Source organism: Rhinatrema bivittatum, chromosome 4, assembly GCF_901001135.1.
Source record: "Rhinatrema bivittatum chromosome 4, aRhiBiv1.1, whole genome shotgun sequence".
In the NCBI taxonomy this organism is placed as follows: Eukaryota; Metazoa; Chordata; class Amphibia; order Gymnophiona; family Rhinatrematidae; genus Rhinatrema; species Rhinatrema bivittatum.
Window position 1 is genome coordinate 46,267,732 of NC_042618.1, and position 26,845 is coordinate 46,294,576.

The window sequence follows — 26,845 nt, forward strand, 5'->3', positions numbered from 1 at the left end:
AAATTCGCCATATAGCTATGGTTAATCTTTACGCACGCCAGGGGATCCCGTATAGCTCCCTCACCCAAGTGGAAAATGTGCCCCCTAATCCCAACTTGTCCAGTACGGCAAACAGGAAAGGCCAATAGACCCGGTCAAAGGCCTTTTCCACATTTATAGTCAAGAAAGTTGCTGGTTCACCTTTAGTTTTAGCTATATGGATCAGGTTTATCAATTTCCTAATATCAGCCATCATCCTGCCTGGCATAAACCCCACTTGGTCTACATGAATGAGCCGACAAGCCAACATTTTTCCCAAAATTTTGAAGTTGATATTTATGAGTGAGATGGGTCTGTAAGGCTCAGCTTGTGAGGTCCTTCCCCGGCTTGGGCAGTATAGTAATACCTGCTACATTCCCAAACAGTAGGAGTTGCCCCCCCCCCCTTCCCTGATCAAACATTTGCCAGCCCACAATAGGGTTCTGACAGACAAAACAGGGAGTAAATCCATTGAGGCCGGGGGGATTTCCCCGATTTTAAATCTTTTATGGTCCAGTCCACCTCCAATTCAGATATCTGTTTCCCTAGCTGAAGTTTATCCAACTGGCAATATGGGCATATCTATTGCAGCTAAATAGGATGAGATATCATCCTGGGAGGCTTCAGTCTCAGGTGTATATAGTCCATCATAAAAATGCTGAAAACTATCCTAGTCAACACCTTTCTTGATGCTTTAACCTACTGTCTGCTTGTCTTTCCACATTTTTGTGGTATTGTTACTAAAATGTAAAATAAAGGACTGGAAATAAATGTTGCAAGACAGCAGAGATGATATTTTGGAAGAGTCCCATTTTGCTGCTTTCTTCACAGAATTCTGCTCTTAAGGCTTCCATATATACCCTTAGGGAACTAACAGGTCCAAAAGCTTCTGGAGTATACACTACCTAAATGTTCCTTAGCAGTGGTTCTCAACCCAGGTCCTGGGACACTCCAAGCCAATCTGGTTTACAGGATATCCACAATGAGTAAGATTTGCATACAAAGGAGGCAGTGAATCCAAATCTCTTGCATATTCATTGTGGATATCCTGAAAAGCAGACCGGCTAGGTTTGTCCCAAGGAACAGATTGAAAACCCTGCCTTAGGAGAAAGACAAATGTCATCAATATTAACCTAAACTTAATAGCAAAATATTTAACACTAGCCAATGTGTTAGTAGTACTGTACCTTTTTCTCATACACATCTTGCCACACTATGCCAGCAAAAAATTTATGCTGCATGATCTCTTTAGCATCATCAGGACCACCACCTAACCTGTTAAAAATATAAAGTATCTTTAATAAAAAATGCAGTCATACAGAAATTCTTTAAACATCTGGTAGGTGCAAGCCTTAAGCCTGATATTACACTACACAGCCATGTAATAAGCATGCCCTAGGACATTCAATTTAAACTCTGAAATGTTTCAGGTAAAGAAGTTAGTGTGCCTTGCAAGTCTTCACACCTTTGTACATTTTTTCCATATTCTGTCTAAAACCAAGTCAAATGTAAAGTGTTTCATTCATGAATGTGTAGTACCTTGTATAAAATGTGTAAATCAGTGAATTATAGAAATATTCCATACAAGAGTCAATTACATAAGTTTTCACATCCTGTCATAGCAAACCCATATTAGGCCTTAAGGCCCATATAGTTATACATACTAACAGTAAAGACAGCAGATAAGACCAAATGGTCCACATCCAGACTGTCTAGCAAGATGCTTATGGTAACTGCTTCTCCATCCAGGTTACCTCCATGCCTTCTGTTAAAGGTAGTAACTGCAACTCTGTACAGGTTACCCCCCCCCCCCCCCCCCAATAATCCCATTTTCATTTCCAATATCTAGTACATATTTAACATTTATATGCCACCTATACTGACTCATGAAAGACAGCCCACCTGTGTCCAATCATACTAGTTGAACAGATTCAAATACTTCTGGGATGACAAATCAAGCTGTTATGAAGTGAATTTGCAGAGGTCAACCAACATATCAAGTTGCCAAAAATTCCAGGATGTTTAAAAAAAAAGTAAGATTGGGAGCAGCTATAAAATAGTGGGGCTGATGCAATTCAGTGCGCTCAGCCAAGCGCACTGTTTAACCCACAGTTGGACACGGGTTGTGTAGGTGCGTCCACAGCTCCTTATGCTATAAGGGGATTAGCACCTCCACAATGTGCGTCCAATACGCAGAGAAACTAATAACGCTCATCACATGCAGATGAGGCTAGTTATTCACTCCATACGCAGTAAAATGAAATGCTCATCTAAAAAGTTGTTCAGAAAAGCAAAAATACTGCTTTTCTGTACATCCTCCAACTTATTGTAGCAGGGGAACAAAAGATTAAAAAGTTTTTTTTTAAAGTGCTGGCGGTCAGATTCAGGAAATAGACACTCAGTTAACCAGAGTCCATTTTCCGAACCCATGGCTCTGCACCAATTAGGAAAAAGATGCCAATAAACTCAGCACCCACTCCTGTGCAATGGTTGACAAGGAGGCGCTAGGAGTGTGCAATCGACCCTAGCGCCTCCTTGTCAGCGTGACCCTATTGCATGGTGCCCCCAGGAGAGGTACCTGGGGGCATGTTGGGATAAAACGGGTGCTTTTAGCGCTTTTTTTTTTTTTTTTTTTAACATCGGCCCCAATGTTTAACATCCCTTGGAGTACTATCATGGCATCATTGTGAAGTGGAAATAGTTTTGCTCCACCAGGACACTGCCACGATCAGGCTATCCCTCTAAAGTCAGCAGCCATAGGTTACAGAAACTGTTTGTGAAAGACTGACACCTAAGATTATTTTAAAAGAATTAGAGAGGTCTCTGGCTGAAGATAGGGAAATGCTGACACTTCAATAGTTTCAAGATTATTCCAAACATGACTTGTATGGTAAGGTGGAAAGAAGGAAGTCACTGCTGAATAAAAGCCATTATGTACTAAATCATGTGACCAAAAGGAAAATTGGTTCTTACCTGCTAATTTTCGTTCCTGTAGTACCATGGATCAGTCCAGACCCTGGGTTATGTCACCAATCCAGCAGAGGGTACGTACAGGGAAATGTCAATTCTTGAGAGCCACAAACAGGCCAGATTTTCAGAATATCCATGAGAGATTTGCATACAATGCATGCAAATCTTCATGCATATTATGGATATCCTGAAAACCTGGTCTCTGACTTGACTGGAGTAAACCACTCCTATATGGCATTTGCAAAGAAATATTTAAGAGGACACTGCACATGTGGGAGGTTTTGTGGCTTGAAACCAAAGTGGAAGTTTTTGGTCTATATGTTAAGCATCACTCAATTTCTGCAGTAAAGCATAATGGTGACAGCATTTTGTGGGGGTGCTTTTGCAGTAGCAGGGAGAGGAAGGCTTGTAATGATAAAGGGAACAATAACTAGCACAAAGTACTTGCAGATCCTGAAGGAAGTCTGCTTGTCTACTTGACCTAGGACTGGGTAAAAATTCACTTTTCAGCAGGACAATGATCCTAAGCACAAAGCAAAAAGCAACAGTGGATTAGCAAGGAAAAAAAAAGTATATGCCCTTAAGTAGCATAGACAAAGCCCAAACCAGACTTCAATAGAAAGTCTGAAGAGACTTGACTGTAATCCACAAACATTCTCCAGGTCGTTTATAGATTAAAAAGCAATGGTTTCAGGACAGATCCCTGGGGCACTCCACTATTCACCTTTCTCCATTGAGAAAACATACCATTCAGCTTTTTTGTTGTGCTTTGTCTTTTGAAGAACCCCCTTTTCTAATTTGCCTGTCCCTCCTGACGCAGCTGGGTTTGGCAAAACACGGGTCTGTGTCAGGGGACCCCGCTTAAATTCTGTGCCTGTCTAAGCATTGGAGCTGCCGATGAAAAAATAAAAATATATCTTTGAAAAGAATCTGAAGTCGAGGGGACTTACTGAATTACCTGCACTTCCCTCTGCTGGTGTGGTTAGATTTCTGTGCCAGAACTTTTCAGATCTGTTAAATGTCTGCTTTAACTTATCTGAGTGAAGGAAGAATTTTGCTAGCAACAAAGAAATTAAGCTAGAGTAAAAAATTCCTCTGCTGACAATATAACTAGCTTGTTTCTGTTTCAGTGGTAATCAGGAAATATAGTGTCATTAGCCAAACATAGGTACTACAGCAGTGGTACTAAACTTAGATGGCCACATACTACAGATTGCTGAGAGCTAGACATCTCCCTCAGTTTGATGCCTCCACCTGCATACCTCCTTCCCCCACTGGTATATCTCCCTCCCCTTTCCTGTGTCTTCTTCCACCACTCTTCACCATTAGTTTATTCTAGATTTTTTTTGTCCTGTTGCAAGCTGTAGCCTTTCCTGTGCAGCAACATGATGATTGTAGTGGAAGCAGTACAGTGACTTTTTTCTTCCTTTGTCCTGTGACTCCTGTCCCAGCCTGCAGCTGCTTTTCTTTGCAACAGCAGCAGTGGGTGTATGCTCCCATGTGACCACTGCATGAACAAGCATCCTGTCTATACAGTTTTGTCAGTTTTCTCCCTCTCAGGAGCAACTGTGAGCCTTAGTGTCAGAGGGGTCAGTGGGGGATTCCATGCAAGGAAATCAGCCTTGCCTTATCTCAGTGTGTATGGGGTATAGTGGGAAGGAGGAAGAAAGTTTCACTTGTGAGTCTGTGGGCTAGAAAGATGAGCTCCTTAGGAAGTCAGGCCCATTACACATATGGGGACCCTGCACAAGTACATTACATAGCATACACAAGTCTATACCCACCTTTCCTTGGGATCCTTCTTCAGCAAACCAGAGAGAAGAGATTTTGCTTCAGGTAACAAAGTGCGTGGGAATCTGATTTCCTCTGATAGGATGAGTTCAAAGAGTTTCTCGTGGTCTTGGTTGTAAAAAGGGAGGCGGCCACACATCATTTCATACATTACCACGCCTAAGCCCCACCAGTCTACTGCACGGCCATAGTCATTGTCTTCCAAAACCTGCAGAAAATAGATGCTTCATATTTAAGAGGGAAAGACTCAAGTATCACATGCTAAACATGAGTTAGTAGATTGACACCATAAACATGTAATACTTTAAGAATTGTGACATATGACCATTGGGATTTGACCAAAAGCAAACATGGGCTAAATTAGCTTTCTTCCATAAACTAGAGTTTTGGTAGTAATAAATTAAACATTTTCAATGCATCCAAATCACACTTGGTATGCAGCATGCTAGCCAAAAAAGATGCACTACTGATCCTATTAATATGGATAAAAGCAAGCCAATAGAGAAGGTATTTGGAATTTCAGAAATCATTTGATAGAAGCCCCTCCTGAAAGGCTCCTCAGCAAATTTTAAAAAATTATGGGAAAGGAGGCAATGTACTATTGAGGATTGGCAACTGGGTAAAGAATAGAAAACTAAAGGATTAAATGGTCAGTATTCCCAGAGGCAAAGAGTACTCCAGGGTTCTGTACTAGTATGTAAACATGAATCTGGAATGGAAGCAATGAGTGATGTGATCAAATCTGCAGAATTATTTCTGTTAGTGAGAGCAGATATTGCAGGAGGACCTTGGGAGACCAGGGAACTTGTTACCCCAAGGGTAGATAAGTTTAGCAGGACAGGTGCACAGTGATGCACTTAGGATTCTTTTCTGTACATGTACACAATACTGGGTTCCATACTATGTTACTACTCAGAAAAAGGATCTGTGTTCTTGTGGACAAATATATTAAAATCCTTAGCTCAGTGTGCATCAAAAAAGCAAATGGACTAAACTATTTGGGGAAAAAAGACTAAATTTCATTAAGTCTATTGTACAACCACACTATGTGCAGTTCTGGTCACTCTCTCTCAGACATGGTGGTCACCAATTTACCAGTAACGAACCTGCATTCATAGTAAATACTTAAGTGTCCAACCATTTGTTACACAAACCAGATAGAATTGGCATAAATTATATTGGTATAGTGCTGCACTGCTTCCCTAGTCAGAGGCCTCATCTAAAATTGATCTATGCATCCCTTTATTTTGCACAGTCTCAAAAAGGAAAAAGCAATATCCCAAGTCAACCTAAAACTTCTAAATTTTCATGATACAAATGGTTAATTCCTTTAATATTTGGCTCTGTAGAATTTTTGAGCTGTCTAAATGGCCAAGGCCTCAGTGACAGCATAATGTAACCACTTTGTGATGCAGCTACTGCACTGCCAGCCCGTATCCAGCTGCAAGGTACATCTACAGTCTAGCAGTCTGACATTTTCATGAAACCAAACTGTTTCCATGGCTTGTGCAATATGGACTTGGCATATCACCAACAGGTGATCTGATCCTAGTGCAATGAATCAGAATGCCCTCTAATGGTTAGCATGAGATAGCACAACAAGCGCAAGACAGAGCCCTAATTCCCCACAACTTCTGTTAGATGCATAATTTATGCAAGTCAAGAAGATAGGACTTTAGCTTCTTATTCATAAATTTAGATATCTACCAGACTGTATATAACTGGAAGTTATAAAGCAAAGGCACTCCAGAGAAAGACTACCAGATGGTGCAAAGCTGCATCGTAAGCCCCATGATGCTTAAAGACTTGATTTCCTAAAAAGGAAAATGCACACCACCTCTTCTAGAACTTCCTTTCCACTAGAAAAGGAGGAGGTCGAAGTGGGTAGATGCATGAGCAACTTAAAATCTTTATAGGACAGATGTGCTGGAAACATGGAATGGCTTCCCTGTGTATGTGGAACACAAACTGGTAAAGCCTGGCAGAAAGCATAACAGGTCCTTAGTTGTGAGGGAAGACCCTGTGCTCTGGTAAGCTTTGCAATACTACATCAGAACTCAGAGGGGCCTTGAAGCCTGTGTCATCATATTCTATATATTTCTATCACATGACAAACCACATACCCAGCTCTTTACTGAAAGATCACTCATTGTGTGCACTAACAACCAATGGATTTGTTAATTGATTCATAAGATTTTTCCCCCCCACAAACACCATGGCCAGTAAGATGCACCACTTGCTTGTGCAATTTAAAGTAGATTTGCAGCAAACCAGTCCTCTGAGGACCATTAACTTCTAAGTACTTCCCAGTATTTAACTATTTGCTGCAAATTCTTAGTTCAATTCATTTTGTAATTTTCCCCTTCAGTTTTATCCACACTTTATAGCAGACAACTTCAAAAACAAATCTGGCATTTTATAGCTTTCCACATGTTCGTTGTTTACTGCTAATTGCCCCTAATACAAGCCAAAATGCTTTAGGGGCCATTAATTCTATTATGATTGTTAATGGCAACTAAATTCACATTACTGTACTAAAACATGGCTAATGATCACCAGATCTGTTCTGCTATTCTTATTCTCACCCACAAAACAGAGCACTAATAGATCCCTGGGTGAAATTAAGGATTTAATTATTTATCAAGAGAATACATTCTCACTAAAAGCTTTTTTTTTTTTTTTAAATACACACTGACTGCAAATTGATCTTACTCAAGAAACAGCAACAAGTGCAGCTGAAAACTCCAAAAGCTGTCAGATATTAGATTACTGCACGCAGGTCTATTTACAGCGTCCCTGGCTGCAGGATCCACATTGACAGCTGGTTCCACAGACCAACAGCTGCTGGTCTGCCAGGATTCCAGGAGCCAGCTTCATCCTAAGCTATCAAGAGATTCATGGAACATCCCCCCCCCCCCCCCCCCGCCCCGACAATGTTAACCATGTTTTGAAGTCACATAGGTACTCAGCTCTTAAGGTTTTAGAAATTCAGCATGCATATTGCAGTCTCCACTCCTACAGGGCTGGCAACCAGGGAAGCAGCCAAGCCAGTTGCCTGGGCCTCCCATAGGCCTGCACAGAGATGAAGCAGTCCAGCCCACTGCAGGCAGTCTTCAGGGGATAACAGGTCCTTTTCCTTTAGGGTTTCCTGTTAATGAAACCTACACCAGGGGCATGGGCACCCAACTGGCTTCAGCAAGTGTTTGCTCATAACCCCTTTGCTGATTTAGTCTATTGCCACAAAACAGGCTACTGCCTTAATTCTGCTTGGCCCAGAACCAGTCAGCCAAAGTGAGGCAAAAGGAAAGTCAGAGGACCAGGAAAGGGACCATGAGTAGATTAAGTATGTGGTGGTGGGGGGAGTGGTGGCAACTAAGAAGATTAGCTACGAAAGGGCCATGGGGTGGGGTGTAGGAGAAGCTGGAATCTGACCTGCACACCTAACAGTATCCAGGACTGTAAGGCACAAGCTGCCAAATGACGAACCAAGACCTTCAGTATTTCATAACTGATTGTGTGTTTCCTGGCAAATCTATTCTGTTTAAAGTGACCTTTATTTCAATACCATTGAATCCATCTAAGAAAAAAAAATCTGGACTCTCATCCATGCATCAGTAACAGCTATTAGCTCTTTCCTCCAGTGATGCAGGAAGGCAAGTCAGCACACACACAACTATTTCCTTCAGAACTAGATGACTCCACGACATCTGAATGTCAAATACTGTAGTAACCAGCATACCAAGCCAACATGATTTTAGAGTCCCTGGGACCTCACAGCATGCATTATGGAGTAAAATATACCACAAGAGCACCTCTGCTTTATGAGGAACATTTCACTCTTTAGTATTCCAATATACAGCAAGAAATGCTATAAAAATATAGTGCATCTCAAAGATGTTAGTATGCTCTCAGTACTTATAAAAACATTTTTTGCAGACGATATAAATGCCCACTGGTCTCCGATACAGCTTTGGCGCTGAACACAGCCGTGTCGGGGTTCCCTTAATAAGTATTGTTTTCCTAGAGTTTCTTCTGTTGCTTCTAACCAAATAAAATTGGGGGACTTATGTATTGGAACAGTGATTTTTTGAGCCACACACATTTTGTCTTTGATAAAGAAAAATCTGCACCATTTGACATGGAGCTTAATCAAGTACAGCATTACATAATATAGTAGATGACACTGATGAGTTTGCTGATTAAATGTTATCCTGTTTGAATGTAGTAAGAAAAAAAAATGCCATTTTGTGTTTTACTACCATATGCCCATTAAGTGCAGTTGCCTGAATACAGCAAGGTCATTTACTCCAGTGAGGAAAGCTCAAGCCATGAAGCACAGCTCTAGATTGCTACACAATATAATTTAAAAGGGATGGGGGTAGTGTACAACAGCTGTACACACTAGCTTCACAGATACATCTTCTGCACATCAAAAACAAAACACACTCTCTAGGTACCACCTAGCACACAAATATGCAACTGTGTAAACAGTCACATATACTGAAGTCAAAATTGAAAGCAAAGAACTGGGTGGAGAGCTCCAATTGCACACAAATGTTCAAAAAGTTTTACAACTTAAGCCAGGGACCAGGCAACTATTTCAATACAACAGAGTTCATCACTGGACATCGATAGGCTACCATAGGTTCCATGGCTAACAGTGCAGAAACATTTGGGAAATCAGCCTAAAACTTAACTGTTTACATTGCTGTGCACAAGGAATATTTTATTTTATTAAAGGTATTGCATAAAACCAGTACTGCTTACCTGTAATAGGTGTTCTCCAAGGACAGCAGTATATCTGTCCTTACAGGTAAGTGATGTCATTTGATGGATACCAGGTTAGTACAATTGCATAGCTTCTACAGTTATCATTTGAGCATGTGCATCTATTTACATCACAACTATGTGGGATCTCCTCCCCCCAGTTCAGCATTTAGTTACTGAAGTAGAAGCTATCTTCTAAGGCACAGCTTCTCAACCTATTTTAGCAGGGCACACTCAAGTTTGCTTGATCCTTGTGGCACACTGAACCAAATTTTACAATGTCTCATACTCAGACCTACTGGTTACTGGTCATGTGACTGAAAATGCCAGGAAATGTACTTAAAACACTTAATAGCATAAATAGAATTCAATGCAAAAGCAAGAAAAGAAAACAGCATACACATTGCAACCTATGCTTTCAGATCCCAAATTGAGGGGAAGTAGATCAAAGGAAAAACTAATTTATAAAACTTAAAGACAGTTGAACGCAGACTTTACTAATTTATAGCACCTTGACAAGTTTGAGACGTGGCAGTAGAATATAGGTCTTAGAGCCATCTCTGTACTGTTCATTAAAAAAAAAAAGCAGATAATTGGCACAGGTCAAAACACAATTGACCTCCTGAAGCTTTACTATACATTTACAGGGGAAGTTAAGCCAAAACAAATGTCCCAATTGCAACACCAGAAGTAACAAACCTCTTCCTTTTGGACTGGGTTGCTTTAGACCCATCAGGGATTTTCATTTATGATTTTGTGTTTTATTTTTGTAAACTGTTGTGATGGACTACCAAATGACTGTACATAAAACCTGTAAATACAGACAAATATTGAAACAAGGATTCCCTGTTACAAAAAAAATAGCTTCAAAATAAAGTTTTGATCGGAATCTAAAGTCAAAATCACTACAAGTATTGCAGGAGATGCAGTTTCATCTGAGTTTTCCCAACTCTGCAATCAAATTAGTTATATTCAGAGAGACACTAGGTAAATTAGGATCATTCAAAAACAATTTTTTATTTTATTTTATTTTTTTTTTTTTTAAGGCAGATAAAAAGCTTTAGAAATTGAAAATATCTGAACTTAATACCTCCAAACACTTCAAGTATAACCTTAACAGGAGAAGCCATTTTATCTCTTGTGAGGTAAATAAGCTTAATGTTTCTTCTAACATTCTCTAGATTTTCAATTCTGACAAGATAAAGATAAACCTGTAGAATCTTGAAGTACATTGATCCGAATTCCAAAGTGAGCCGAGATGAAGCAGAAGCCTGTTCCTGTAGCTGGTGAACAGCTTTATCCAAACTTTAGTATTGGCCTACAAACTGATCCAGCTGAGAAGAGAGCTTAAGTCCAGGCCTCCCAAATAAGGCTCAAAGTCATCTGTGGTAGTCTAACAAGGAGAAAGCAAATGTTGCTTACCTGATGTAACAGGTGTTCTCACAGGACAGCAGGATGTTAGTCCTCACAAATGGGTGACATCGAGGATGGAGCCCACCACGGAAAACTTCTGTCAAAGTTTAAACAGAACTTTGACTGGCCCCTACTGGGCATGCCCAGCAAGGCACTGACCCTGCAGCCAGCAGGGGTCTCCCTTCAGTCTGATTTTCAAAGCTACAGGCAGTGCCTAAAAAGTAAAAACAAAACGAACCCAACACCGCGGGGTGGCGGGCGGGTTTCGTGAGGACTAACATCCTGCTGTCCTGTGAGAACACCTGTTACATCAGGTAAGCAACATTTGCTTTCTCACAGGACAAGCAGGATGGTTGTCCTCACAAATGGGTGAGTACCGAGCTGAGGATGTCCTGACTTGCACCAAATGCACCCAACGACGTGCAACAGGCAGTACAAGTGGGGTGGAATTTGGGAAAGGGCATCCGCACCCTACCGGGAAGGTGGAAGGGTGTTGGTACATCAGGTTGGAAAAAGGTTACGCAAGACAGATTGGCCGAAGATGGAGTCCTGTCTTCCAGCTGTGTCCAAACAATAGTGGGCTGCAAAGGTATGGAGAGAACTCCAGGTTGCAGCCCTGCAGATGTCAGGAAGCGGCACCGATCGAAGGTGTGCCACTGACGTCGCCATGGCCCTCACAGAGTGTGCTTTGACACGGTCTTGGAAAGGAATGCCAGCCTGCTCATAGCAGAAAGAAATGCAGTCCGCCAACCAGGAGGAAAGAGCCTGCTTACCCACAGGTTGTCCTAACTTGTTAGGATGGAAAGAGACGAATAATTGAGTGCTCTTCCTGTGAGAAACTGTACGGTCTAGGTAAAAGGCTAGAGCTCGTTTACAGTCTAGGGTATGCAGGGTCTGTTCTCCAGAGTTGGAATGGGGCCTGGGAAAAAAGATAGGTAGTATGATGGATTGATTGATATGAAACTCAGAAACTACCTTAGGTAAAAATTTAGGGTGAGTGCGGAGTACCGCCCGGTCCTGCAGGAGTTTAGTGTAAGGCGGATAGGTAACTAGGGCCTGTAATTCACTAACCCTGCGAGCTGAAGTGATAGCCAAAAGGAATAACACTTTCCATGTGAGATACTTTAACTCACAGGAGTGCAGAGGTTCGAAAGGAGGTTTCATTAGACGACCAAGAACCAGATTAAGGTCCCAGGATGGGGCCGGAGGCCGTAAGGGTGGCTTCAGATGGAGCAAGCCTTTAAGAAAACGTGTTACTAGGGGTTGTACTGAAATAGGGACACCCTGTACACCTTTATGGAAGGCGGCTACCGCACTGACATGCATCCTAATGGAAGAGGTTTTAAGACCTGATTCAGAGAGATGCCATAAATAGTCCAAGAATTTGGAAATTGGACAGGAAAGGGGATCAAGGGACTGAGAAGTGCACCATGATGTGTACCTTTTCCATTTGTATGAGTAAGACTTTCTTGTGGAAGGCTTTCGTGAAGCTATCAGGACTCGAGAAACGGAATCTGAAAGGTTGAAAGGCTGAAGGACTAACCTTTCAACATCCATGCCGTCAGGGACAAGGCTTGGAGGTTGGGATGGAGGAGGCATCCGTCGTTTTGAGTGAGCAGATGCGGGTCCTTTCCCAGAGGAATGTGCCTGCGGATGGAGAGATCCTGGAGTATTGGAAACCATACTTGGCGTGGCCAGTAAGGTGCTATCAGGATCATGGTTCCTCCGTCCTGGCGTAGCTTCACGAGAGTCTTTGACACAAGAGGAAGTGGGGGGAATGCGTAGAGCAGACCGGTTGTCCACTTGAGGGAGAATGCATCCCTCGGCCGAGAGTTCTGGCTCCGAATGAGAGAGCAGTAATCGTCCACTTTGTGGTTCTGAGGGGACGCAAAGAGGTCTATGCGGGGAGAACCCCACTTGTGAAACAGAGAGGTCGCTATCAGAGGATCGAGTGACCACTCGTGCGGTCGGAAGACACGGCTCAGCCGGTCTGCCAATACATTGTCTACTCCCGGCAGGTAAGTGGCCCTGAGGTACATAGAGTGGGAGAGGGCTTCCGCCCAGATCTGCGCAGCTTCCTGACACAGAAGGAAGGAGCCTGTGCCTCCCTGCTTGTTTATGTACCACATGGCCACTTGGTTGTCCGTCTGGATTAAGATTATCTGATGAAAGAGATGATCTTTGAAAGTGCGGAGCGCATAGCGGATTGCTCGAAGTTCCAGGAAATTGATCTGGTGTTCGGCTTCGTCGTTGGACCATAACCCTTGGGTTTGAAAATTGTCCACATGGGCCCCCCAACCGATGTGGGAAGCGTCGGTGGTTAGGATAACTTGCGGATCCGGTGGAAGAAAGGGTAAGCCCTGAAGTAGGTTGACCTGAGTCGTCCACCAAGTTAAGGATAGGCGCAGCGCTTGTGTGACTGTGATTATGGAGGACAGAGGCTGAAAAGCTTGAATCCATTGTTGTCGTAGAGTCCATTGTGTTACCCTCATGGCTAGTCTGGTCATGGGAGTGACTTGAACCGAGGATGCCATGTGTCCTAGGAGAACTAGGAATTGGCGAGCTGTGGCAGTGTCTTGAGACTGGAGCTGGTGAGCTAGGGACATGAGAGTTTGGACCCGTTGTAGCGGAAGGTAGGCCTTTGCCTGTAAGGTGTCCAAGTCTGCCCCAATGAAAGATAAGGTTTGAGATGGGACGAAGCAAGATTTCTCGTAATTGACAAGAAACCCTAAGGAAAGGAGTGTGTTGATTGTCAATTGTAGGGAGGACCGGGCAATCTGAGGGGTGGAGGCCCTGATCAGCCAGTCGTCCAGATAGGGGTATACGTGGACACCTTCCTTCCTGAGGAATGCTGCTACAACTACGAGGCATTTGGTGAAGACCCGTGGAGCAGATGCCAGACCGAAAGGCAGTACTCGGTATTGATAATGGTCGCGGCCTACGAGAAACCGCAGATATTTGCGATGGGATTGTGTTATCGCAATATGGGTATAAGCTTCCTTGAGGTCGAGGGAGCATAGCCAATCCCCTTTCTGCAGCAGAGGGAGTAACGTGCCCAGGGTTACCATCTTGAACTTTTCTTTTTGCAGATACTTGTTGAGGGCTCGAAGGTCTAAAATTGGACGTAGCCCTCCTGATTTCTTTGGAATTAGGAAGTATCTGGAATAGAATCCCTTGCCTCGTTGAGAGGGAGGAACGAGTTCTATAGCATTTGATTGCAGAAGAAGAGATACTTCCTGTTGTAATTGAGCCAAATGGCTGGATAGACTCCACGCTTGAAGCGGCGGGGAGTCTGCCGGAAGAGTTATGAAATTGAGGTGGTAACCCTGTGCGATAATCGCCAGCACCCACTGGTCTGAGGTAATCCGTATCCAATGCTGTAGAAAGTGGCACAGACGACCCCCTACAGGGATGTGGGGGAGTGGGATATGGCATGTGCTCCGAGTCGGGAAGTCAAAGGCCTGCCGCAGGCCCGGGGGGTGGGGCTACAGCAGGTCTTTGTTTCCGAGGTTGGCGTGGCTGAGGTCTGGTGGAGGATCGAGCCGGACGAGGCCTAGTCGACGGAGGGTAATAACGACGTGGCCGAAAGAATGACTTTTTGGAGTCCTTCTTAGGTGGTGGTTTGGAGGATACCTCAGATGGAACAGACGAAAGTTGTTTCAACGTCTCGTGGTGATCCTTCAATTCCGCCACAATTTGTTGAATCTGTTCTCCGAACAGATTATCCCCTAAGCAGGGTAAATCGGCTAGACGATCCTGAACCTCTGGGCGAAGGTTGGATGATTTTAACCAAGCCCAACGTCTGGCTGAGATGGCAGTAGCTGAGACTTTCGTGGAAGCATCGAAGATATCGTAGGCCGTTCGGATCTCGTGCTTCCCAGCTTCAAATCCTTTGTGAAGGAGGGCTTGAAGCTGTGGCTGGTATTGGTCCGGTAAGGTGTCAGCGTAGTCCTGCATTTGTTTAAGGATAGCTCTGTTGTACTGAGTCATATAAAGTTGGTATGAAGCTATACGAGATATCAACATAGCCCCATGATACACTTTCCTTCCCACACTATCAAGAAATTGGTTGTCCTTGATAGGGGGAGTGGAAGAGTGTGGCTTTAAACGCTTGGCTTTCTTTTGCGCAGACTCAACTACAACAGAGCGATGATCCAGTTGAGACTTCTGAAATCCTGGTGCTGACTGAACGAGGTAGGTTGAGTCAGCTTTTTTAATTGACTGGTGACACAGATGAAGGTGATTCCCAGTTTTTCTTTAAAAGATCCAGAAATACTTGGTGAATGGGGATGGAAGCGATGATCTTGGGGGCATCCAGAAATTGGAGCAGCTCCATCATTTGGTGCCTGTCATCGGTCTCAGATTGCAGCTGAAAAGGCACAACTTCTGACATCTCCTTTACAAAATTTATAAAGGAGAGATCTTCAGGAGGAGATCGTTTTCTACTCTCTGTAGGAGATGGTGGGGATGGTAAATCTGTATCTGAAGATGAATCATCACCCCAGGTATCATAAGGATCATGTAAGGTTTGCTGTCCTGAAGGACCTGGTAGAGGATCCAAAGGCATCGATGGAACCGGTGCTGCAAGCGGAACAGTGAACGGCATCGAGGGCTTCGGGGCCACCGATGGAATCGGTGCCGATCTTGGAATCGATGGAGCCGAAGGATAAATCGGTGGAAAGGTATGTGAAGGCACCGATGGAACGACACCGGACGGAGGAATCCGGAACGGTGTTTCTCCTGTCGATGAATGTCCTTCCGGAGATGATGGTGTAGTCGGTGCTAATGAAATCACCGATGGAAGGGCGCGCATAAGTGCCTCCATACGATTTAGTATCGGTGCCAACGCTTCCACTATAGGCTCGGTGGTCGGTTCCATCCTCGGTGGCAGAGTCGGTGCTGAGGTCGGTGCCTGAGGCGGTGCCGGAATCGGTGCCGGAGGCGGTGCCGGTGGAGGCTGGAATCTTCGCATCGCATTCTCGATGGCCTCCTGGACCAGCCGGTCCAGTTCTGCCCGGAGACCAGGGGTAAGCATACCCGGCTCGACGGGAGAGGGAGGCTGAGGCAGGGCCGGAGGGACCACCGTAACCGGTGGGATCACGGCCCCCGCACCCCGGGAGGGTGAGGGTTTCCTCGGTGCCTGCGAACGAGACGTGGACGGTGCCAGGTCCGACCGAGGCTTTTTCTTCGGTGGCTCGGCCTGTTCAGAGGTCGATGGTTGCGGATCCTCGACGGGCCGAGACTTGTGCCGTCGATGGCGATGCTTATCCTTCCGATCTCCTCGGTCATCCGGGGAGGGGACAGGAGTCGACGGCCGAGAAGTCATCGATGGTGGACGGTCACCGGCGGGTTGGCGATGGTGGTGCAACTTCGACGGTGCCGGTTCCGATGACGTCGATGCTATCGATGGCGTTGGGGTGGGTGCATGGAAGAGGAGCCCCATCTTCTCCATCCTGGCCTTGCGACCCTTAGGTGTCATTAAGGCACATTTGGTGCAAGTCAGGACATCATGCTCACTACCCAAACATAAAACACAAACCCTATGGGGGTCAGTGATGGACATAGTCCGGGTACAATCCGGACATCGACGGAACCCCGTCGCCATGGCTTAAGGCCAAATTTAGGCGCGGGCTCAGTAAGTTCCCACAGGCCTCAAGGGCCAAAATCGACGGCCGCCGATTAAAAAAGGGAAAAAACTTACCGGTTTCCGCGAAAGTGACAAAAATTTGTCGAAGGGAGACCCCTGAGGGGCAAATTTTCTTCGGATAGAAAAATACCGAATTCCTGTCAGGAACGTGGTAAGAGAGCTCCTTTCACCGCGTGGCAACTGCTGCGCGGAAAAAAGAAGACTGAAGGGAGACCCCTGCTGGCTGCAGGGTCAGTGCCTTGCTGGGCATGCCCAGTAGGGGCCAGTCAAAGTTCTGTTTAAACTTTGACAGAAGTTTTCCGTGGTGGGCTCCATCCTCGATGTCACCCATTTGTGAGGACAACCATCCTGCTTGTCCTGTGAGAAAGGACTAACCTCCAGTGAGACCTGTCCTACTGACTGAGAAGAGAGAAAGGAAGCCTCAGGAAAATTGGCTCATTCCACTTCCCATAGCACCACGTGCCGCCATATTCCCCGAATGAGGCAGTGTAAACTCCTGCAGAGCCAGCACACCAGCGGGACACTGTTTTCATGCTGCAAGATCATCGCAAAGGTAACCTCAGAATCAGGAGGGCAAATACCCCCTGGCTGTAGAGGAATTCAGCGCTGCTCTAGAGTAAGTGTGACTTCCCAGTCTGGGGTGGGAGTCTGATCCTTAAACCTGCTTGCTCCCCAATGACTGCAATTCAGAGTCAATAGGAGCATCGGGGGGAGGGGGGGGTGTCTCTTGCCCCATTCGGTGCTGTTCTCCAGATATACTCTGGTACCTGCAGGTTTTCCTAGGAACATAAGAAATTGCCATACTGGGTCAGACCAAGGGTCCATTAAGCCCAGCATCCTGTTTCCAACAGTGGCCAAACCAAGCTACAAGTACCCAAACACTAAGTACATGCCATGCTCCTGATGCCAGTAATAGCAGTCACTATTCCCTACATCAACTTTATTAATAGCATATATGGTATAAGAAACTGTTTTAGAGGAGAAGTTATAGAAGCAAAAGGAGGAAGGAGGCTCCAAGTCCAAACAGTGTGTTGCCATCTTGGATCCTCCCCCACTCTGTCAGATCAATGTACTTTTAACTAAGTTGAACAGCACTACCTTACCTCCACAACAGCATGCTCTCTAAACCTAACCCCCTCAAGATCCAATCCCCTCCTCCCCAATTCCCAGTGTTCCCTTTAAGAGTTTGCTGTGTGCAAATATTTTTAGTTACATAACCCTGTGAGCACCATTTTATGCTCATAGCAACCCAATCCTTAAGGGGAACATTGGCTAAGTCCATCCCTTGCTTAAAAGCACTTGTCTACTAACAGCACTGAAAAGTATGAAAACATTTTCAGCAACATTTAATAACTTTCTGCATGCAGGTGAAATAAAAGGGATGACAATTGCCATAAAAGCCAGGGATAAGAACCATCATTTTCACAGCAAGAATTAGTTGCACAAGGCAGATTCACTAAAACAAAAAGAACAGCCATAAAGGACAACTAGAAATGCACCAACAAAAAATGAACTGAAACCACAAGCCTGACTATTATGCAATACAGCAATGAAAAATAGAAACATTCCTCACAAATCAAGTAAAAATCAAAACAATTTGATTTCAATTATGAATTGAAACCGCCAACAGATTTAGAAAAAAAAAGGTTAGTTTCCCAACACACTAATAACGACCACCCAATTAAATAAAAAGGATTAAATCTCCTGTGCTCCATACCTAGGACCTTTTGATTTCAAGTCACCTTGAAATTGTCATGGACTGGTGGAGGGAAGGACAGAAGGCCGCACATTCCTCATGCACCACACTACCACATATGTTCACACACTCCCTTTCCTATACATGCCAATGCTTACTCCCTCCCTCAATGTATGTGCCTGTATAACAGGTTTTTACAGACTCACAAGCAGTCTCCCAATCTCAGACAGGACAGCTCTCCCAGCCCCACTGGGCCTCTTTGGCTGCAAAGTGAGAAGGCTCTGCTCGCAGCATCTCTGGTCTTTTTTTTCTCTTTGCCCATGAACAGGTGGGCTGCACTAGTGCTACCACCGGTCCTCTTTGGCCATGAGTGACATGGGATCTGCTCATGGTCCCACAGGTTTGTGGGGTGGGTGGCAGCAGGAGTTTAGCCAAATATCTACTGCTGGTCTCGTGATAAGAGCTGAGAGACTGGCCCCACAGCAACAGATGACATTTGGTTAAACATGACTAGATCGGCTGGAGGTGGGTGGGTTAGGGTAGGAAGATGTATCAATGATTGGATCAGGCAGAGATTTAGTTCATCGCTGCCCGATCTGATATTTAAAGTTGGAGGTGGCACCTATGGGCTGAGGATTCACTAAATTCCTTGAAGAACCTGACCACATATCACCGCAAACAAGGCAGCAAAACTACTGTGTGAGAAGAGGGGAGGGAGACCACAGCAGCACAGTAGGGATCTTGCTGCAGCACACCAGTGTGTGTCAGCACAGTGATTGAGAAGCTCTGTTCTAAGGGATGTGGGTGGGTTCTGTAAGGACAGATCTCTTATCCTCTGAGAATACCTGTTACAGGTAAGCTACTTTTGTTCCAACACCAAGCAGGATTCTGTCCTCACCGGTGAGGATCCCTAGCAACAAGGTGGCCAGAACAAAAAAGTGCCAAATGGCAAAAATAGTGGTAACAGGCCATTAACTTTTTTTAGGGTAAACTGGAAATACAGGAATTAAGGAATGATGAGAGCCTAAACATCAAAATCCTCACATGGCACATGAATGACTGACTTGCCATGAGGCAAAAATGACTTAAACAGGCAACCTATGAAATACAATGCATATACCAAAAGTTATACCTGTAAAATACTTAACCTTATGAGCTTTGTTAGAAAGCGCCAGTTTATAACTGCATAATAGAATACATTCTGGTTTGCTGGCTTTTCAAGAACTAGGAAGCATTTGCTTATGGGTGCAATGCATTGCAGTTATTTGAACCCAAAGGGTTGCGAGAATGTGCATCACAATGTTTTACAATAAAAATGCTGTTGAGCATTTAACAGCTGTGATGATTGCTTTTCTACATACTACTTACTGTTACATTGATTATAGCATGTGTACAAACATGCCTTTTCTCACAACTGTTGCATCAGGAATCCCTAAACAGAAATGGGATATGAACGTGCAGATTAAACGCCACATCACAGCCTTGCAAACCTCGTCCCATGGAGGCTGATCTCAGGCAGGCTACCAACACTGACAAAGCTCAGACTAAGCCTTGATATACCCTTCCAGGGTTAGATCTACCTGGGCACAACAAATATGCAATCTAATTAAACAATGTACGTTTAAGCTATAGGAATCCCAGTTTAAGAAAATACAAAAAAAAAGCTGAGTTGTCTTCAATCTGCTTAAAGACGGCAGCTAAGACTCTTGCCATTCATGTGCAAAGCTTCTTCACTTATGGAAGAACATTGGAAGGATGATTGACTGGTTGGCCTTTCTTGGTGCAGATTAACCTTGGCATGAGAACAGTTATCTAACTCCTGATCTTTCTAAATGACTATTGGGGCTAGTGAACTTCACAGTATCTTAATATGTACAAGTAATCTGGACTCACATTAAGAAGGAATCTTAAAGGCAATTTTTTATATTTCTTTTGCCATAAAAAGAGATGACGATAGAGAAGCACTGATGCAGCAAAGTCAATGTTTGAATCACACGTTTAAGTAAGAAGTGTGTGTGTTTTGATTTTAAAACCGAAGTTCAATATGAAACCTTGGTAGGCACTTGGGACGTGTGCAAGCCACCCTATGGAAAAAACTTTATTAGGCAGATAAAATTACTAGGGCCTGAAGCTCAGACTCTGGATGCCAAAGTGATTGCCAACAAAATGATTCAGGTCTGGTACTTACTCACAGGAATCCAATGACCCAAAAGAGTTTATCAGCTGGGTTGGTATACTGATAAAGACAGGAGGCTTGATAGGAGACTTCAAAAGAAGGCCCCACATGAACTTAAAGGCTGTACAGAAATGGGTTTAACACTACATCATATGCACAGAGTTGAAGCCTAACATTCTGGAGACCAGCTTAGATGTAGACTGTATTGAAGCAGTCTGTGTTGAGGTGGAAAGATCTAGGGCAGGGGCTGGCCAAAGACCTATGGGCCAGCCTCTGCCAGTCTTCCTCCAATGCCATCACTTGTTTCCAGCCTTCTGATGCTCTAAATCCATCAGTCTTGAAAGGATGCAGCACTGGCACATAGGTTCAGGCCACTGATGACAGGTCAGTGTCAGGCAGGCTACTGGAAGACAGTGGCAGCACAGGAGCAGAGAGGGACAGCTGCACAGGGGTGGGTATGAATTGAATAAAATAGCTTAATGGGGTGGAGTTGTGGGGGTTTGTGGACTTGCCATGTAGGAAATATGAGGTGCGCAACTTTGTTATAGCAAACTCCTCCTGAGCTAAAAAAGGACAGAAAGCTTCTTCTACAGCAAGGATGGATTTTCAATAAATTTACATGGCATCAGATTGGAAAAACAGGAGACTGCTGCAGTTGGCAAAGCATTATAAAAAACCCTTCAAATCCTAGAGTGGTTTGTGCTGGTTTAATCCATATTAGCATTTTAACAGTAGCCAGCTCCTGCCCTGGCCACATCCTCCCCCCACCACTCTTCCAATGGTTTAATCCTCTACAGTTTATTCATTGTCCTCATGTTCCTTTAACGACTGAGTAAGAATATTTATCAAATCAGTACCTGCTGGTGGGGAGGAGGTTGCTGGTTTGGTCCTCACTGGCTTACCCTCCAGCCCTTTGTGCAAATCAGGGTCTAATGTGGCCCTGGTTTAAGAAATAGTTTACCCACTTCTGATCTAGGGCCCTTCCCCTCACACCAGAAGACAAAACCCCCTCTAGTTAAAGCCATTAAAAAAAAAACACAAAAAACCCCCAAAAAACGTTAGTGGAATCTTTCCTAGAATCCAAAACATGAGGCAGATCCAGGAAGTTAAATACTAACATCAAGGCAGAGACGTCTAGGGATGACCATGTGCATTATGAATGCTAAGAACTTCCAACTGGATTGGTTCCTTGATGGATAACTTGTAGAAGCAAGAACCAAACCTGTGTCTGCTAATAAGGAGCTATGAAAAGCAATTCTCCAGTTTCTTCTGATTTGTAAGAAAGTTGGAGGATTATGCATACAAGAGATCTTTTCCCCAATCTAGAGAGAAGGCAATGAAGGCTAGACTGTCTTGATCATTTCCTTGAACAAAAACTGAACCACCTTGTCTGGAGAAAGCAAACTGATTCATCATTAGTGTACCCCACTCATGGAATATTTGGTTTGCAACCTCCAAGTCTAAGGATCACTTGTGCGGTTCTATATATTGGCTCAGTTTTTCTATTAAGATTCTCTTTGCCTGGCAGGTATGTGGCTGACTCATCACCAGTGAAGTGGCCTAGAGTGTCCATCCTGACAGCTTCCCAGAGACATGATCCTGTTTTTGTTTTATATACCAGCTCACCAGAATACAATGTGCCGAAAGTGGTGTAACACTCACACACCCTTCTGTATTAAAGAATAAGCAGTCCATCTCTGCCTACAAAACCCTGCCGACCTCACACTTGAAACCAGGTCTTTACTTTCATCTTAAACGCCATGTAATTTGGCTCCAATCAAATCTCTACTGGGGCTGAATTTCAAAGCTCTGGCCCCACTATAGAGAATGCTTTCCTATAATTAACCACTTTTTGCATTTCCCTCCTAGAGGGAACTTGTGCTGATCATAAATCCCTCCCTCGAACATAGCCCTTTAAAAACTGTTATATAGCCAGCTTCACTATCTTTGCAGGCCTTAAATACTAAAACTATTAATTTAAAATTTACATGTTTAATAGGAAGCCAGTGTAATTGACATGGCAAAAAAACCCCAGCCTAGTTGCCATGTTCTGCATGCTGTTCCTCCCTGCTTGTTTAGGATGGCGGCTACCTGAATGGACTAGTCCACACAATTGTTAGCATATTTAAGAATGTCCTTAAATGCAAGAAGTTTGATAAACTTTTCCTGGGAATGGTCAGGAGACTGGAACAGTATACAGAGGACTGGAAGGTTCATCCACATACTGTTCCCAGCAGCCCCAGCAGAGGAATCCTAAAGATCACTGCCAGTGATCCAGGGCTTTCAGGCTCCACAGCCCCAGCAACCCTGCACCCCTTGCAACAGAAGAGGACCAGAAGCGTGCTCCACCTCAAACTTATTATTTTACTACATATTTTATACAGAAGTAATATAATTCAAAACACAAAGTGGGTAACTAGGTAGATAGATTAATTTTAGTGTTGAGGACTGACAAGAGAAATAGACAAAGGTACTTTAGATTAGCTTTACATCTCTATTCCCTTAGAAAATTTAACTAACAAATCAAAATTAAGATGGAAAGATAGTCCAGCAGCAAGAGGGAAGCTTTCCAATCTTTTGCACCAAGTGCAGCTGGTAAGGGGTTGCATATATGCACTAGGTGAAAACAACTCCTAGCTCTCAGAAAACAAGTTTGATCTCTGGAGGCTAGCGTGGCAGACCTGGAGGAGCTAGAATCTGGTAGTCCCTGTGTTGCCTTAGAGAAAGGTCACCTGGAATGAGTATCACACTAGTGAAGTAGGACAATCCTTTAGCTAGGACCTACCTTCACAAGGTGATGTAGTATCCTGTCACACAGAGGATGTGTCTCCAGGGACATGTCTCCAGGAGGGAAGGGTTAGGTCGGCCATTGTAGTTTGTTATTTGATCAGGAAGGTGGATAGCTGGGTGGCTGGTGGATGTGATGATCACTTGATAACTTGCCCACCTGGTACGAAGGTGGCAGACCTCTAGCATCAGGCAGGATTTTAGATAGTGCTGGGGTAGCCAGCTGTCTTGGTACTTATTAAAATTTATATTCTGTTTTCCAAGAACTTCAAAGTGGATTACATGCAGGTGCATGTGGATACCAATGACATAGGAAAGGGCAGGGAGGTAGGTTCTGGAAGCCAAATTTAAGGTTTTAGGTAAAATGTTGAAGTCCAGAACCTCCAGGGTAGCACACTCAGGTGCTCCCCATTCCATATGTAGCATCCCAGAACAGGGCCAGTGCAACCCATGCACTTGCACAGGGCGGCAGCCTGGAGGGGTCAGCGGCCTGATGTCGAGTGAGCTGCTAGTGCCATTGTTTGGCAGTTCCCAATCTGCCACATGGCGATGAAGATCTGTAGAGCTGTGTGGCAGTTCCCAATCCTCTGTGTGGCAAGAAGTGGAAGACAGGGCCATGCAGCGAATTGGAGGACAGGCTTGGTTCCCAATCCACCACATGGAGAAGAGGAGGAAGAGCACAGGGCAAGAGGAGTCGCCACAAAGCCATGCAGCAAAGAAGTTGCAGGGCAACGTTTGTGTGTGAGCATGTATGTGTGAAAGATCTTGTGTGTATATGTATGTAAGAGAATGTGTGAACATATGTAGGAGGGATCAAATGTGAGAATGTTTGAGAGGGATCATGTGTATGAGAGGAGAAAATGTAGGGAGATCATGTTTACCACTGATGCACCAATTATGAATAATAACAGTGTCTAGGACCTATCAGAATTTGGCCTGTACATGGCTGTCACTGCAAGAGAAGAAACTTTGCCCAGGTGATCTTTAAAAACTTGTTGCTGTAGAAAAAGAAGAGGCCTTATCAGATGTGCCTGTGTCAGTTCCTGTGCAAATATAAAGACGACAGAGGCAATGACTTAAGATCCTAAGCAAGCGTCAGGGTAAGCAAGCAAGCGTCAGGGTAAGCAAGCAAGCAAGCAAGACCCTCACCCTGGGGGGGGGGGGGAGCCTGATATGGAGAAACACACTGACAGCTTGGCATATCGATATGGCGGTTCACCCCCTGAAGGAATGGGAGGGATGATAAGGACCTGCAACACGGCAGGACTCCTCCCAAAGTAATGGGGAGGGGGAAGATCTGCAATGCAGCAAAAGACCCTCCACCCACCACAAGGTTATGCATATTTATCAGCTGGGAAGTATAAGACAGGGGGGCAAGGAAGAGAAGAGGAAAAAAAAAGGAATGGATCCACTGGGAGAGTGATTCTGAAACCGAAAGAGGCAGCAAGCAACGGACACCTGGAGGAAGAGGTGGCAAACCCTGATCGCAAACCCAGGGGAGAAAACCCAGAGAGAGCTAGAACCTGTGCTGAGGTGTCCCTGGAAGCGAAAGGGTGGGTCAGAGACAAAACCAGCCCTCCCTGCTTTTGAAGAGGGAGACAACCAGGTGATCAGAGGGAGGAGACCCCGGCTCAGGTGCCGAGAGTGACAGAGTCCTAGACAAGGAAGGGTGAGAACCAGTCCAGTCAGCTGGGAAGCACCTGAGCCAGAAGCTAGCCTTCTTGCACAGCCAGCATGCTCTGCAGCACCAAGCCCAGGAAGCAAGTCTCTCCACTGCCCACGTTCTCTGGCTCTCCAGCCAGAACCTGCTTCAGAGGTGAACAGAGGTATCGCCTGAAGTTGGAACCAGGGGTAAGTTATCCTAAAGTATTAATATCTTAAGCAGGCTAAAGTTTATGGCATGTTTCGTTACCAACAATATCAAAATCAATGGTACAACAGGTATATATTAAACACCTCAAAGGTTTTCTTAGCCAAATATATGTAGGCCCCTTACTTCGAGGGTCTGTATTATAGGACAGACTCTACTATGGTACAGGGTCACCTTGCTTTAATTTTAATTTTTTAAATAGTCAATCCTAAATTAAATTATATATCCTTTTTGTTGAAATTTCTTTATATTAAAATCAGTCATCAATTGTCTCGCAATCTGCACAGGTACAAAAGTGGACACTAATATTCATCTACTCCATTCCTGGTAGTTCACCCAACACAGCTGTGTTTCGGACATCAACGTCCTGCTTCAGGGGGTATCCTTCAGTATCTCCTTATGAAAGCATTGTCACGGAGCCTTCTACAATTTGTTGGCTTACTACTTTTTAATTCCACGTCAGCCCCGTTGGGCTGCGTCTGCTCTTAAAATGGCATCCGCCTAAAGTGATCATTTTATACCCTCAGACCCGGAAGTTACTTCGCCGGAAGCCGTAGTCTTCTTTCACGTCCAGTGCTCTTTTAACACGTATCTCCCGTCCAAACCGGAAGCTGTTCAGTCGGCAGCCCCAGTCTGTCACGTCCGGTTCATTACTTTTAAAGACATAATATATACCTGTTGTACCATTGATTTTGATATTGTTGCTAGACATTTCGGTACACTGGAATACGGTGGTTTTGGGTGAATAGGTTGTGAATGTTTTGTTACCACCCATGATACAGAACTTTTAGGGAAACTGGTGCTTAGTGGCCAGGATGTTAGCATTGAGAAAATTCCTCTCTATGTGCCGCCAAATCTGATAAAAGTATTTGAGGAGAATACATGTCTTTTTCCTGACTTAGGATTGCAAGTATGGTGGGCATTCAGCTGGCAGTGGCTTGTAACAGACAGATCCCTGCACCCCTAAACCTGCTTACAAAAGTTTGTATCCCTCTCACTGAGAGAGGGATACAATCTGAGTGACTGGAAATCAAAAGTTTCCAGGTATGGAGAGCATGAATTTTGTCTCAGTTTTATTTTTTTGGATGCTATTTATGTGTTTTGAAATATTTTATTGGTATTTGAGAAATTTAACACAAATTGAGTTTTCAATTAATGGATCTTCTGTTCGCCAGCTGTTTTGAAATATATTAAGCATAATAGTATAAGCTTTAGTATTTCTTGATTTTGTTTAATGTCTGAGAATTGATGATTTGTTTTTTCATTGTTACACTGCATAGACTGACTTGATGCGGTTCTCCTATCCCGTTTTTGCCTACATGCTTTTTTTATACTTGATTTCTTTTTCCTATATTTTGTGAGTGTCTACTTGTGTTCTGTATGTGTCATTTACAAGCTTTTATATAGACATTAGAGGGTACATTCATGCCGGTTTACAATATAACTGAATGAGAAAAATACAAAAAACAGGGTGGGGGAGGGGAGAAGATAGGAAGAGAGAAGGGGTGAGAGAAGAGAAAAACAGGAAGAGGAGAAAAGGAACAGTACCTGATGGAAAACAGAACATAAGTAGCATTGCAAATTATACACTCAACCAGGGACTGTGTATAACCTAATACACTGGATTGAGATGAAATAAATTCCTATATGCTGCAGAATCTCAGCTTGGTTTGTTCTATTTCCTAATATGAGGTACATTGGTGTTTTAGG

The 26,845-nt window shown here is 44.1% G+C and overlaps 1 protein-coding gene across 3 annotated transcripts in view; it reads right to left on the reverse strand.

Annotated features, from left to right (window-relative positions):
• The window catches only part of AKT1 (AKT serine/threonine kinase 1), a 305,064-nt gene that overhangs the window by 37,595 nt on the left and 240,624 nt on the right, over positions 1–26,845 (reverse strand). For all 3 annotated transcript variants that reach the window (XM_029598073.1, XM_029598072.1, XM_029598074.1), the window contains 2 exons: positions 4,773–4,987; positions 1,206–1,293 (listed from right to left, as the gene is read on the reverse strand). In XM_029598073.1, coding sequence (XP_029453933.1) covers positions 1,206–1,293; positions 4,773–4,987 — 303 coding nt within the window. The remainder of the gene's footprint in view (positions 1–1,205; positions 1,294–4,772; positions 4,988–26,845) is intronic.